Here is a 14,529-nt window from a genome sequence, read left to right on the forward strand (position 1 = left end):
ATTTTTTTCGTTTTAACAATAAAAATTGAAAAAAAAAGTAATGTGCCAACATCACACGGTGTTCCCAGGCGGTCACCCATCCAAGTACTAATCGCGCTCAACGTTGCTTGACTTCAGTGATCGGACGAGAACTGGTACTTTGAACGTGATTTGAACGTTGGGTCGGTTATCTCTTTATCCTGAGAAGTTTTATAGAATTCTGACAACTTCAGACTGCGGAAGAAAAGAGTAAGAAATAAAATATGACCAGCTTTCATTGGATGTTATTACGCATGCGCATAAAATACTTTATACACATGTATATGCCGTACAAAATTTATTGAGAGATCATACGACAAATAATGTCAAAATATTTGACTATGTCTGATTAAAAAATTAAAAAATATATTTAATGAGAAATAAGATTATACAAATTATTTCTTAATAATTGTAAACAAATACATTAAAATAAATAAATTAATAACTGTTAAATGTAATTTAATAACTTGTTAATATAGACTGATGTATTATTTTACAAATATTATTACACAGATTTATTAAGATATAAAATTTGTTGCCACGAATTGCATATTTTTTTATCTCTTGGAAAGCTACAATTTATTTCATTAATAACTATAATTATATTAAAATAAAATTTCCAGATTTACATTAATATTTATCATTATTTTTTTATATAATGTATTAATATATTATCTATGGAATGAAATTTTTCTGTTTTTTTCCGAAATCAATTCTTTTTTTCCAATCATTTATATTTATTGTATTTTTACAATACGGGATACAACAATGTATAATTATTATTGAAATAATCAAGGATACAGTTATATTTATACATTTTTCCCATAGCAAAAATAATTAATTGCACGGGTTAGTTTCACTATTTTCGATTAATTGACTTAATTGACTAATTAAATGTCAACCATGATTGATCAAATCTGGTCAATTCTATTTGATGACAAGATTAATAAATTTCAATGGAATAATTGATCGATTAAATTAATCAAAACAAAAATAGTGAAACTGATCCTTACAATTGATTACAATCCTCCATCTCTATATTCCTCTATCTATGATCGGAACACGGCTCTAGGTGCAACACCTGTTCAGTGTTCATAAGTACCTAACTTCAGACATGAAGCATATATATGTGACGCGAAGCAACGCAAAGTGAATTATCGATACAAATGATTACACTGCATGTTAGAGGTAAGACATTCAAAAGAAAGGGAGAAAGCTATAAAAGGAGACATTGACGAGGTTATCTTGTTTTTTATATACCGGTCTTTTATATAGCGAGATGAGAACGAATTGTCGAGATGGTACGACGACCGTTACGGTAACACAGGGCAACGCGGCGGTAACGCTTTAGAGGGGCTTACATTTTGACAGAGAATCGTCGTGACTTTTGATCGAGCAGGCATGTTCAGGTACTTTTGGGCCTTGGTGTGCTGGTACTTCAGGCCTTTCATAAAATGGTTTTTGCGGCATACCACGCAGATGTGCGAGCTGCAGAGGGTCTGCTACGGACAGCCGTCCGGGGCGTTGCGTACTTTTGGCGTCGAAAAGTCTCTCGAATTGTCGCGCGACGCGAATATTAGGACTCTCATCGCATACCTGAATGATATCGTCGATCACCGTGGAATAACGACAAAAACGGAGCGCAAGATCCTGGAGGATGCCATTAGAACTGTATTAGTGACCAAAAGGATCAATCCCACGGCGCATCCGGATTTTGCCAAGTCATTTGGCAAGTGCGTGGAACTGATTTGGGGTTACCGTCAACTCTGCGTGGAATGCGAAGAACTCAGAAAGACCTCATATAACGCAGACAATCCACATCATGAGCAGAAGCTATTGAAGTTGTGGAATCTCCTGATGCCATATGAACCCTTGGAAGCGAGAGTAACCAAACAATGGCAAGAGATTGGCTTTCAGGGGGATGATCCCAAGACTGACTTTCGTGGAATGGGAATTTTAGGACTAGAGAATCTCGTTTACTTTGCTCAAGAATATCCCAGTATGGCTACGCATGTATTGTCTCATTCGAATCATCCACGTTATGGCTACGGGTTTGCTATAGTTGGTATAAATCTTACAAGTATGGCTCTGAAATTGTTGAGAGATGGCAGCGCTAAGACTCACATATATAATTCTTCAAAGACCTTGCCGACGATACGTGCCTTTCATCAGTTTTATTGTTATCTATTTTATGAATTTGATGGATTTTGGATCGAATCCAAGCCTAGTAATATGATGGAATTCTCATCAATACAAGAAAAGTTTGAAAACAGTATCAGAATGGCATTAGCTAATCCATCAACTGTTTTCAGGATAAATGCGGCAGTTGACAATATTTAACATGAATACAAATTGCCTTTTATTTGTAAGAAACAAGACCAAAATGGCTATATAAGGAATAAGTACAATTTTTAAACTGGCATGAAGAACTCATTTTTTGTTTTATGTTTTCACAATGTCAACTTTATTGTGATATTAAAATAGCATTTAAGTGAATAATTGATTTCTATATTATAGCGATCTTTACTTTTTCTTCTATTATACAATGTAATTAACGTCTTGTTGTAATATATGTTTTACTATAATTTTATTGTAACATTAATAGATGCCTATATGTTTAATTTCTTTCTTAAATTTATATAATTTTATATTTAGGACACAATGTTAATCTATGTGTTAACTTATATAACAAAGTTAGAACTACTGCGTACTTAGTATTGCATACTTATTTATTTAAATAATTTTATGAAAGTTGTAATTTTTGGATTATTAGTAATAGATCTATATTATACTAATAGAGTTTAAATTTCAGTCTCAAAATTAGATTTGCCATTGAATAACAATAATTTTATGGATATTTTCAACAATAATTGTGCATTATAAATTTTATTCTTTAATAATTGAAAGTATATTTATGAATATCATAAGAGCTAAAGAAAAGATATTGAACTAAACAAATCCATTGTATAATGGAAGAATAACATTAATTTAACGAAATTAAAATATTTAAGTTTATGTGGGAATGGTGTAGGTAAAATTTAGAAGAGTTTGTTTTCAGATAATTATGAAAATATAAACAATTGTTGGATATGTTTGATATAGCACTGCGTGTCTGATGAAAATTTATGTTGTTGCACATGAATGAAGAATTGATATTAAATTGATTAAGTTTTGAAGGTTAAAATCTCAAAAAATTGACATCAAAATTTTGGCAAAGATATATTTCTGTACAAAATTTATAACACATTATTGCTACAATTTATTTATGTTTTTCTTTAATTATATTTTTAAATAAAATTAATTTATTTACAGATTGATTGTTCATAAATTATACATGAACAAATAGCAAATAAAATCTGAAGTAGCAAGCATATAATCCATATAATTAATTAAATGCATTGTGGCTAGTAATTTGACAATAAAAGTCTTTTTTTAACAAAACAGACATGAGAATCCATTTCAGACATACAACATATCTTTTAGTAAATTTAATAATATCACTTTCGTCTTTTTTAAATTTATTTCTGGTTATGAACAGCTTCTCTACATCATTATTTACTACATAACTGTTTGGATATATTTTAAGTAAAAAAATATATTTTTCTAGATTTTAGTTAGAATTAATATATTTGCATATTATTATAAGGAAACATTCATTTTCATTTTAAGATGATTTTATAAATATTAAATATATTCTCAATTTTGCAATCATTAAACATGTACTAAATTTTGTAATTATATGCGAAATAGCAAAATTTCTAATTATTTAACAAATGATATTTGATAATTAAAAAACATTTTCGAAGAAACATAGAATTTTAAAAAGATTAACAAATTTAAATATCTTTCACATGTGAAATAATGCATAATCAAAAATTACTTTTCATACTGCAGACAACAATCTAGTAGTAGAGAAACATTCATGATCTATTTTTGGCGAATCAGATGAATAAAGCTAATCTTCTTTTTCCTCCGCTGCTTCATTTGGATACATATATTTAACAACTGTTATAATAATACACAGCACCCCAATACAGATGCTGGCTAGCTTGAGTATCCAGGGATTCTCATATAGAAAGACTAAAATTATTTTTGAATACTCGTCACTAGAAATACAATAATGCATTAATATATAAATTTATACATTTAAATTAAGACAATAAGGCTTAAAGTAATGACATATATCTTTAAACTTACAAAGAATTTGGAGGTGGAGGTACCTCTTCTGGTCTTATATCTTTATACCATTCTTGAGCGAATGACATAAGGGAAGCAATATCATATGCTCCCATGTCATAGCGATACATTTTGCCATGTCTAAAACTGTATAAGATGTATTGATACACTGCGTTTTATTTTTTTTATTTGTGTGTTAATTTATTAATACGTTTATAGTATAAATATTACTCATAAAGTAGCAAGCATTGATCTACATTTACTTACAGTATAAATTGCGGAGTAGTATAAACGTTAAATCTCCTGGCTGTGGAAACTCCAGTTGTGGCTTTATTAACAAGTGCTACATTTATCTTCTGCTTAAGCTTAGCACCGACCGTTTCCCACCTCGCAATCATGCGCAAGCACTGTACGCAATCCGTGCTGTAACTAACATTATACATCGTGATTAGAATATACTGCCGTAATTTATAACATGTGAAGTGATATGAGTGATTATTGTATAATTAGACGTAAAAACTGAAACTTACAACATAACGAACCAATCGCCGGTTGTAGCACCGCTGCTTGCTTGGGTTAAATGCTCAAATGTATCGTCTGTAAGTTCCTTTACTGTAGGTTCTCTATGACTCGTAAAAGAATCTACTAAATCTTCTACCTCTATGTCTCCTAGGGAAGAAGATGCAACATGAAAAAATTTATAGTACAACTCCTATAGATTTATAAATTATTCAGAAATAAGAATATATAGCAACATATCATTGAATAATAAAGTATTATGTATTATTATAGAACAATTAAATAATCAAAAGATCTATATGTGATTTCATTTTTATTGTTAAATCCATACCATCATATAATAAAGGAAGTCCATGTCGGAAGAACAGCACAACTGGTTCTTTAGTAGTACTATATAATTGGAGTAATTGGCTATCAACAGCTTTAACAACCCATGCTGACAAGGCATCAACAAATTCTTCACGATGATGGGCTAACTTTTTCTCAAAGTGATCACACTCTGGACAATTTTCTTCTGTCGCTGCAAATAAAATTGTTGCCATTGGCATATTTGTAATATTAAAGGCCAATTAAAACTATTCTATATTCTAAATAATTATATTATATAGTCATAGTCAAAAGGTCATAGTATTTCATAGTTATATAATTGTAGGAAATATATATAAATTGAAACCAGACTGCCCTATAGAGAGATTAATAACAACTAATTATAAGATCGTTGCCCAAAGAGAGTTACATTGTGAAACTAAAAACAAGTTGTAAACAAGAATAAGATAACAAACTCCTTTTATCGACTAACTTAGAAACATAAACAATCAAGAAATAATAAGTGAATAAAGTATGAATAATATATAATTAACTTCTTTCATTAGGAAAAAAATTTTTCTGGTTTCTTCCCTTTCCCTTCAGGAATCATTCAGGGAAGCAAATAAAAAAAAATAAAAGAAATAAACTTACTAAATAGAACGATCACATATTTTTCGAGTTTTATAAGATTCAGGAGTTCCTCGTCGTGCACTCTCTGCAGTTTCGCGGCGTGCACGCCGGAAAAGATGCATATCGCTATTAGGAGCACTAACATCGTTTACGTCCAAGGAATGCGACCAGTTATGTACAATGTGATACATACACGCCGGCAACCTGTACACGTCGGAACAACGCGTCACAACGCGTCGAGTTTTGATCAGCGGTGGCGGTAACGCTTTATGATCAGGGAGAGGAGTAGACGAGAGGGATGCAGGAGAGTGAGAGAGAGAGAGAAAATAGGAGGAGAGCATCGTCGTCTGTCACGTGACATCCGGCAGTGCGGCAGCCATATTGCGGACTAGATTTGAGATGCTCTGTCGAATATGTAAAGCCAGTGGATGTAATAAAACGCAAAAAAACGTAAGTAATAAGACCTTAGCATGGAAAGATGTAAGTAGTAAGACTTTAGTATCAAGCAAACTAATCAATCATGGCCAAGAATTTTAAATTAATAATCTTAAATTTTCGATAATTTTAAATGACTTTAATTGTAAGATTTTGACCGATTTGCTCATTATAATTAAAGTTTTACTGTTTTTATAGACTTGTTTTTTCATCGCATTAAAATTTTCTTTCTCGCTTTTATCAAATCTCGAATATATATTTATTTCAAGTGTACATTAGTTCAGCTATAAAAAACAAATTTTCTATTTTTCTACTGTTATTAGTTTAATTTTGTATGGAATGTATCGTCAACCAATGTGGTATGGCACATTTCACGTTAGAATATACGTAAAAATGCAACAATCCCGCAATTCACGATATTTGCAGGTTTTATATTGCTCTCATCCTCGTTTCTGTTCTCGCGCCTCCTTCGAGAAATACGTATTTATCGTGAATAAATTGTTATGCACGTTGTTATGCGTTTTTCAGTAACGTAAACGTAAGATCGTTAACGACAGAATTATTTTCACATGCGTATTGCGGTCGTAACAAATCGATGGCGAGATATAGTTTACGAAAAAAAAAAAAAAAAAGAAAAGAGGGGAAAAACAAAAAAAATTGTAGTAACAGATTGAAGAGATTAATACAATTGGAAATAGAGGTACGTTGGAAGTACGAGCGGCATATAACGTTTTGTATGCTGATGAATCAATAGTCCGCTGAACTTTTGGCATTGGGGGAAAAAAAGGGCGCCGCGCCAATGATATGTAGTCAATAGATTTTGATAACCATCTCATACATACGGGTCGCCCGAAAAGGGAAGGGTGAGATGTTAAAATGTAAAAAAAATGTTCACAGCGGAGCACCGAGAGTCTTATGAAAATTTGCATGCTCGTATTTGGGGATGGTCAACTCTCACAGTATGATATTACTTATAGTTGATCGTTAATATTTATGATTATTGTTATTTTGATATTTATTTTTGATATATACAGATATGTATGTTTACGACACAATAATACTTTTTATCTATTTATTTTTATTTCTTTTCATCTGTGTTATCATCTATTCATCTGTGTTCGATTTTTTATGTGGTTAGTAATTAAAACAAATATACTTTTGCAATATGTGATATCGCATTGTAAATATGAAGCATCTGTAATAATAAATTGATTTAACTGCACTATAAGCTAATTATTCAAATATTTATATATTTTTCAATTATTTTTGAATCCATTAGACTTATATGTAATAGTCATAAAACTTTATCTTAAGCTAATTTAATAATGTTTTTAATAATGCTTTTCATCGATAATAGCAATTTTTTTATTCTTTTGGTATAAAATTTTATTTTACGAGTTGAACACATAAACGATCGAAACATTTAACAAGTAATCTTTTTTATAGATCAATATTCAAAAGAACGATCGTGCTTCTACGGGTTACGAGAACAAAATTTTCGATAGTAAACTTGAAATAGAAAAAAGAGACACGCGAGAAAATTCATATTTTTCCCGTGTCTCTTTTTTATAATTGATTTTTCTGAAGATACATATATATCGCTAGTATGATAAATGCAAAATCAGATAATTTGTTATCGGTGGAACTTTTGTATCACGTTGCTTTCGTATCTTTCCAAATATTTTTGTTCAATTTATTTTATACATGCATGCGGATGAATGTGTACACACACACACACACACACACACACACACACACACACACATCATGTATACGCGCGCGCGCGTAATTCTGCATGATATTTTTCATATAAATCACTTATAATATTTAAGAAAAAATTTCTTGTCGGAAATGTGAAAAAGTACACAGTACTTGTTAAAAGTACATAGTCGACGCTAATCGATAACATGAAAATTTATTGGTGCAATTATCTCGAGTCACTATTACTTACGTAAGAGATTTCACGTAAAGATATCTCACTTGAGATATACTGATCTCGACGAAATATTAATAATCGCAATACCTCATTATATAAAAATGGCAATGGAAAATTCATTTAATGATGACTTTAATAATATTGAAGAAAATTTTATATAATATCTAAAAACAGATGTACATATATAAAATAAAAATTATATGTATTATTTATAAACGATATTTAAAATTTCAGGTAAAAGTTTCAAACGTTTGGAACACAAACTAAGGAACTTTAATTGCGAGCTATTCATCGTACTTAATAGTTGGCGATCGCACCTCACCCTTACATCCCTTCGCATATCGTGGAGTACTTCCGGCATCCTCGGAGCATCCCCGCGCCTCGATTGTTCACTGTGGGTGAGCTGGCGGTCGCTACGCTCCTGATTAAAGGGGGTCGGAAGTCGAAGGTTGAAAGGAGAATAGGTAGGTATAGCGGCGTAGATAACGACGGCGGCACACGGCAACGCGTGCATGTCCGTAGTGAAAATCGTGCGCCGGTATGTCGGCGAACGTCGGGACGTCGGCGACTACCGCAACCCTTTGGGATCGCACGAGAGTCGGCAGTCGCGTGTACTCGTAGTCGCGAGGGGGTGGTCGACCACGGTTGAAGCGCCGTACGTAAGAATGTAATCGGCTCGGCGAGAACTATTCGCTCGCACGTCGTCCCCGTGGATCATCGTCGCGCTGTAGTGGCACGCGAGAAATCGTAATCGCGGGAGGGGGGGCACGTCGCACCCCCGCCTCTTCTCGCGCGACAAGTACCTCTCGCCCCTTAAACGAGAAGTGCCGTTGAGGAGGAGACGGTCGATCGTCGGTGTCATCGTCAAATCTCCAAAATCGATCTCTCGTTTACGCGCGTTTTACGAACTGGCATTGCACGATTACGATATGATCGTGCCGTCAGCTCCGGCTTGTTATTGATTATAAGACGTGAGGTATTGATCGGCTTGTTCCCTTGAGTGACGTGCACGTAGTATCGAATCGGTACTCGGCAGCAAATTTGGCACCGGAATCGATAGTCTATGCGGAGCTTGTCGGTCTCCTGGTTTCGCCACCGTTTCCTGCGAGCCGATATAAAATTTATATTTGATCGCTACGTGACTTGGTGACGAATCCGCCTATCTCTCGGCCGCTTGTTCGATTGAATAATATTACTGCACAAGTTGCTGCCGAGCTTAAATCGAGCTCTAATGGCACAAGATCGGCACAACGGGACGAAAGCGGATATCCTTTGGATGGTGGTAATGCGGTTCGACGGAACGATCTCGTTTCAGCAATCTTGCACTTTTTAACTTGGCACTTTGCATGTTTAATTTCACTATGTGCCTTCGCGCGTTTGTACGTATGCTAACGAGAAGGGAAGATCGCGCGCGAGAAGTTCAAGTAAAACTTCGGAGTTTCTATTCCGATAGCGATTCCAATTTTGTAAAACTCGAACGTCATCTCTTTTTCATCACGGTCAGAAAATAGCGTCATATGTATCGTATTACGCGTCGAAAACGCTTCTCACTAATAGAATACTGATAAGAGCAAAATGCGATAAGCCGAAAAACTGCAAAATTGCTTTGTGATATGCGAGCCGGGACGGTTTTAATCGGTACAACATGCAGAATAACGTGTCGCATAGTCGGTATAAGTAGTGCCATTTGTGGAGAACAACTCCCCCGGTTTTTTATCTCACTTTCGCGATCCCATTTTTTCGTATTGCGGTCCCTCGGATGCAATCAACAGCTCGGAGGTTCGTATCTGGAAGTCGGTTTTATGGTCAATTGTACCGCTGAGTGCATTCGCGGATGTATTTATGGGCTGTGAGATGTGTTGTAGTTTGTGGTGCATCGCGTAAATCAGTATTTGAATATACGGATCACAGAGTAAAGCGTGATTGTTCCGTTCCATGTATATAAGTAAGTTAGATCATTGAATGTTGGTCCAAAGTGGACTCAGTTTATTCATCGTCCATATATGTGAGCAATCCATATATGGATTTGTTCCCAAGTTTGTCTTTTTTTATCTAGTCATATTTTCAGTTGATTTTTATTTTACAAACTGTTATTTCTAAACTGTCAAACAAACAACTTTCTTTTTAATTTTTTTAATCCTTTTAAAAGCTAGACGAAATAATGTAGCAAATATAGCTCTGATAAAATTACTTGCATTTGTTTTCAATGTTCAGTTTAAATAATAAATCTTTTAAATAACAAATCTTTTTTTAAAAAAGTCACTTTTTAGATTTTTGAAAAACATTTCATATCCTTCGAATGAAGCATATATTGTTAAAAATTGAAAGTTATTCTTTTCTGTCTGATTATTATGTACAATTGCAGACACGTCAGTCGCCGTTTTAATATTTATTAATCTAAATTATAATTAGCTGGAGTAATAATAGAACATGATGGTTATGTCTGATATTATATTGGTTGATATTTTTGATACTTAGAATTTTATTATTTTTGCCGATGGCTCTAATTATTTATGATTTAAGTATAATTATAATTATGTAAGTTAAACATTTATTAATTAATGCCAATATTTGCCAATATTTTGAAAATAATGTCTTAATATTACTTAAATTAGATATTATATATAGGCGAGAGGAAATACGAAATTTTGCTGTAGCGTAGATACCAATCTGATGCACGACAAAGCAATAAAATATACAATAGAAGTTATATAACAGTTGTTTTCGCGTGACAGATAAAATTGATTTATTAAATGTGATCGGAATATAAAGTCGGCAACACCATTATTTATAACGGTCGAATTCAATAAGTTTAGGTTTTTCAATCGCGTGTTCTGCATACTTTCCTGTATTTTTCTTCCCTTTTCAAAATAATAAAAAAGAATCTGAAAACAGGTAAGCATATCGTTGTATGCAGAAAAATGCCGCTAGAAACATGACGTAGCATAACGTTTGTAATTTAAATGTCGGCATTCCAATCCAATTACGCAATTGTTTCGTGCACGCCGGCTTGCAGTGCGGGACACGTGGAATTAAATCATAGCTCGAGCGAGTCGAATGAATGAACAAAGCCACGAGGTTTCGTGTAGACAGGACACGAGGGGGGTGCATGGGGAAAAGCGGGGGGGGGGAAGATGGTTTTCGCGTCTCGTTTTTTATATTGGAAAACGATATATAAAACCGAACGTCTCGATTACAGCACGATCTGGTTCTATCAGCATCGGCACTCCTATTACACCGTCGACTACGTCACGGCGTCATATCTCCTGCGGGAAGAGCGGGATATCCTGTTAAATCGATAACAGAATGATGACAGAACCACGTGCTGCGGCATGCGACTTGTACCAAGCCGCTCCTGGTCCTATTTCGGCATTCGATATTCGAAGCTGGCATGCCTAAGGAGTACGCGTCGTCACATCGCGTCGGGATATCGTCGCTGCTGTCGTGATCGTCGTGCGGCCGCGCGCGCGGTCTTTTGTTTCTCTTTTACATCCTCCCCCCCGTCCAGGCAGGCCTGGGATACGATACGTAAATGGCGCAGGAAGTTCCCGAGACGGCGTACGAACCGGAAGCGGAGGAGGATGCGAGGAGAAAGCGCGAGCGCCGAGTTGTTCAGGAGGGCACGGCGCTGTGGAGGCGACGGAAGGAGGAGCTGCAACGTCAAAAGCACCGCGAGCAACGTGAAGTATGTGTCACACAAATGGGCGTTTCTGGTTTAGCCACGTTGCTGCCGTTTATGCCACTTGCCCTACGGCCCCGACCGCCCCCTTAACGTCATTGTTTCGCCTTGCTATTGTTACCGATCGGATAAGGGATCTACTGAGAGAGATACGGTCCCGGGATATATTCGGTGAACCGGAACGTCATTAAGGGACGAAGACGCCCAGACTTTGGAAATTAATCCATCGCAGGCGATCGAGGCATTAAACTCCGAGGCAAGATGTCGCGTTCTATTTTGCGCCTGAATCATTCGTTAGAAATTCAATATTATATTTTTACATTTACGAATCGTCTAACGTTATATCATGAGATAAGGGGAATAAATATTCTATCGTGTTTAATCAGCGTGTACTGACAATCAAGCGAATAGAAGCTGCTTTTTAGCAGTAGATTCTTGAAGCGCAGTCAGTGCTGCTTGCAATGGAATTAAATATTTAAGAGCAACATTTCCGAAATGGAAATTATCTGAGAATACTGATGGAATATTTAGTATCGGATGACCTTTTTTCGCTTTATTACGAATGCGTTTTTGAAGAAAACTAATTCAAATACACTATCTGACCTAGTTGCGTTTATTTCTACGTTTTGCGAGGCGAGTCGTTGAATTTGGAGCGGGAAATTATGTGCAAACGAACGGTAATAAAGCTATCCCATTAAAGTGAATTTGCATAATCTCCGACTAACTGTCTTAAGAAACAAGCCGCAAAAGATAACTCAATAATCTATCACGGTCTCTCCTCGCGCGCTTTACATAAACTGCATGCCTCGTCCCTCGTGCTTGTTACAAACTTGTAACAAACGTTGTACAGCTCGTTAAGTGTTAAGGTCGTATAATTTCCGAAGTGATCGTGAAATTGAATCGTAATTATAAATAGGATCGATTCTTCCATCGAATGTTTAAGAAAATTTCCACGCACATTTCTGGAAAATCTACAAACGCGATTAAATATTAAGATAATTTACGGGGATTATACTACATCAATTATTCTTGTAACAATATTTTCTTTTAAATGTAAAAAACCAACGTTTTTATAACATTTTTTTTCCTTTTAACAATTTTTTTTATAGCATACGCATTATATTTTTTACGCCAATTATATTATATAACAGTGTTTAAAATCTCGCTATCTGGGCTCGCATCCTCCCCATTTTATTTTGGTATTGTCGCAACATAACGATGATGCGCAATCATCATCTAAATATTTGCAGAACACGCTCGTTACATTCATTACCATCCTCTGTGAAAATAACAATCCGCATGGAATATATTGTAAAAATACACATATATGTATGTGCGTTATTCAATTCAGCGTAATACCTGTCGCGTATACTTTGTCCGTCGCGTCGTTTTCAATCACTCAAAATACATGTCGAAATTATACCGATGAAAATCCCAATTATTGCTTCGGTGATTATTTCGTATCGTTAATGCAACACGCCGACCGTATTAAATTGTATTTACACGCGTATGGGAGTTTCGGAATTTATCGCGTAACCGGTATGCTAATAAAGACAGGCCGAGGGATTACTCGCGGTCCCATCTCTCTTATTACTCGGGAATCTGGTGCAGCCGCGGTCTGGTGCAAGTGCACGCGGTTGAATGCAAGTGCGTTAGCAATGTTGGGGCAAGGAGGGCTGATACACTCGGAGTTAATCCTACCTGCCCGCAGGGTTGTCGGTATAATCGTACTGACGTTATACGCTCCTAAACCAGGAAAAGGCTCGAATGATTTCTTCTCTGAGCGCAAAGGTCATCTTCAACTGCGTCACGCTGGACGTTGCATTTCGATTTATTGCGAACGCGATAGCGTTCTTATCTCCTCGCGTACCAGTTGTGCGCGCTGTGCCTCCGCGTACGTTTGTTACGAAATTCCTGAGAACTAGTGAGAATTTAATTTAAAAAAAATTCTTTGTTTTATTACGATTTTTATTTTGTGCAATGGAAAAATTCAGCAGACAATTCACGCCAAATGTGTGATTCGCGCGAGAACGGTCCGCTGGTCGGAGCTGGATATTCCGCGCGAAATGTAACTGTAGTAGCTCCGAGTGATGTTCACATAGCTCAGCTGCAACGACTCCACCACGTTCTTAATTCTTTTTCCCTTGCAGCTGCAGGAAATTCTGGCCAATTACTCGCCGTGGGGTAAGCCAGGTGGCGGCGCGCCCTGCGCGGCCACCCTAAGGAAGAGAAACGTGCCCCTGGAACCGCCCGAGCTGCCAAGGTGCCACAGTTTCGGTCAGGTAAAGCCGAGAGAACCGTAGCCGTCATTTTTCTTTTCGTCCGTTCACCCTCGTCGCGAAACTTTGTCCCCATAAGTCCGATCCGGCCGGTGATTGCATACACGTTACTTGTCTCTGAAAACTTTCAAGCTTGTCTACGCACGTCGGCGTTTACATGCATGAGTAAGATTTGTCGCCGCGTTTTTAATGCTTTCGAGCATCGGTGTTCCCGAGCCGACGATTTCCTGGGGGCAAATGGGAGTTGAATAGCTCGCGAGAGAACTTGGAGTTGAAATGGCCGCGCGTCACACTGTCATGAACGAATGAATGTGAAAACGAGTCGTGAAAACGAATGAAAAAGTCTCCGTGGACTTTCTCGATATGTAACTTCGGTATGCATGTCGTAAGAAAATTGCGATGTAATCACAAAAAAGAAAAGAAAGATTTCGCTACGGCTTATATTTGTAATGCATTTTGCATTTTTGCAGCATCTAGATCAGTTTCTCGTAAAGTATAACGAATTCGTTATTTCTTGTAAGAAAATCATATTGAAATTGTGGTGCACGGTT

General features: G+C 35.9%; 3 protein-coding genes and 1 pseudogene across 4 annotated transcripts in view; 2 read left to right on the top strand and 2 right to left on the bottom strand.

The window, feature by feature from the left end:
• Positions 1-43: 43 nt before the first annotated feature.
• On the bottom strand, positions 44-162 carry LOC112552990 (5S ribosomal RNA; annotated as a pseudogene).
• An 893-nt stretch (positions 163-1,055) lies between these two features.
• LOC105432359 (ELMO domain-containing protein 2) lies at positions 1,056-5,011 on the top strand. The gene is made up of 2 exons (XM_011647136.3): positions 1,056-1,206; positions 1,294-5,011. Exon 2 carries the CDS (start codon positions 1,420-1,422, stop codon positions 2,356-2,358), a length of 939 nt encoding a protein of 312 aa, XP_011645438.2. The 5' UTR covers positions 1,056-1,206; positions 1,294-1,419; the 3' UTR covers positions 2,359-5,011.
• LOC105432358 (uncharacterized) lies at positions 3,225-5,996 on the bottom strand. Of its 2 annotated transcripts, none has more exons than XM_011647134.3 (6): positions 5,843-5,996; positions 5,045-5,233; positions 4,725-4,863; positions 4,462-4,623; positions 4,216-4,341; positions 3,225-4,124 (listed from the first exon to the last, which is right to left on the bottom strand). In XM_011647134.3, exons 1-6 carry the CDS (start codon positions 5,988-5,990, stop codon positions 3,974-3,976), a joined length of 915 nt encoding a protein of 304 aa, XP_011645436.2. In that variant the 5' UTR covers positions 5,991-5,996; the 3' UTR covers positions 3,225-3,973. The 2 variants fall into 2 exon arrangements, with proteins under 2 accessions (XP_011645436.2, XP_011645437.2); XM_011647135.3 differs by having other exon boundaries at positions 5,671-5,944.
• The window catches only part of LOC105432357 (uncharacterized), a 28,180-nt gene continuing 19,618 nt past the window's right edge, over positions 5,968-14,529 (top strand). The window contains exons 1-4 of the mRNA XM_089074446.1: positions 5,968-6,099; positions 8,255-8,484; positions 11,220-11,705; positions 13,850-13,981. Of these exons, the coding sequence (XP_088930572.1) occupies positions 11,553-11,705; positions 13,850-13,981 (285 nt within the window). The 5' untranslated portion in view covers positions 5,968-6,099; positions 8,255-8,484; positions 11,220-11,552. The remainder of the gene's footprint in view (positions 6,100-8,254; positions 8,485-11,219; positions 11,706-13,849; positions 13,982-14,529) is intronic.

Source organism: Pogonomyrmex barbatus, unplaced genomic scaffold (genome assembly GCF_055798465.1).
Source record: "Pogonomyrmex barbatus isolate J1 unplaced genomic scaffold, ASM5579846v1 scaffold1, whole genome shotgun sequence".
NCBI classification, from domain to species: Eukaryota; Metazoa; Arthropoda; class Insecta; order Hymenoptera; family Formicidae; genus Pogonomyrmex; species Pogonomyrmex barbatus.

What these genes read in the sequence shown, in the direction of transcription:
- LOC105432359 (XM_011647136.3), top strand. Translation starts at nt 1,420, where the DNA reads ATGTTCAGGTACTTTTGGGCCTTGGTGTGCTGGTACTTCAGGCCTTTC.
- LOC105432358 (XM_011647134.3), bottom strand. Translation starts at nt 5,990, where the DNA reads ATGCTCTCCTCCTATTTTCTCTCTCTCTCTCACTCTCCTGCATCCCTC. An exon ending in ACTTCCTTTATTATATGATG is followed by an intron (nt 4,864 to 5,044) that starts GTATGGATTTAA and finishes CTTCTTCCCTAG; the next exon opens with GAGACATAGAGGTAGAAGAT. An exon ending in CCTCCACCTCCAAATTCTTT is followed by an intron (nt 4,125 to 4,215) that starts GTAAGTTTAAAG and finishes TTGTATTTCTAG; the next exon opens with TGACGAGTATTCAAAAATAA.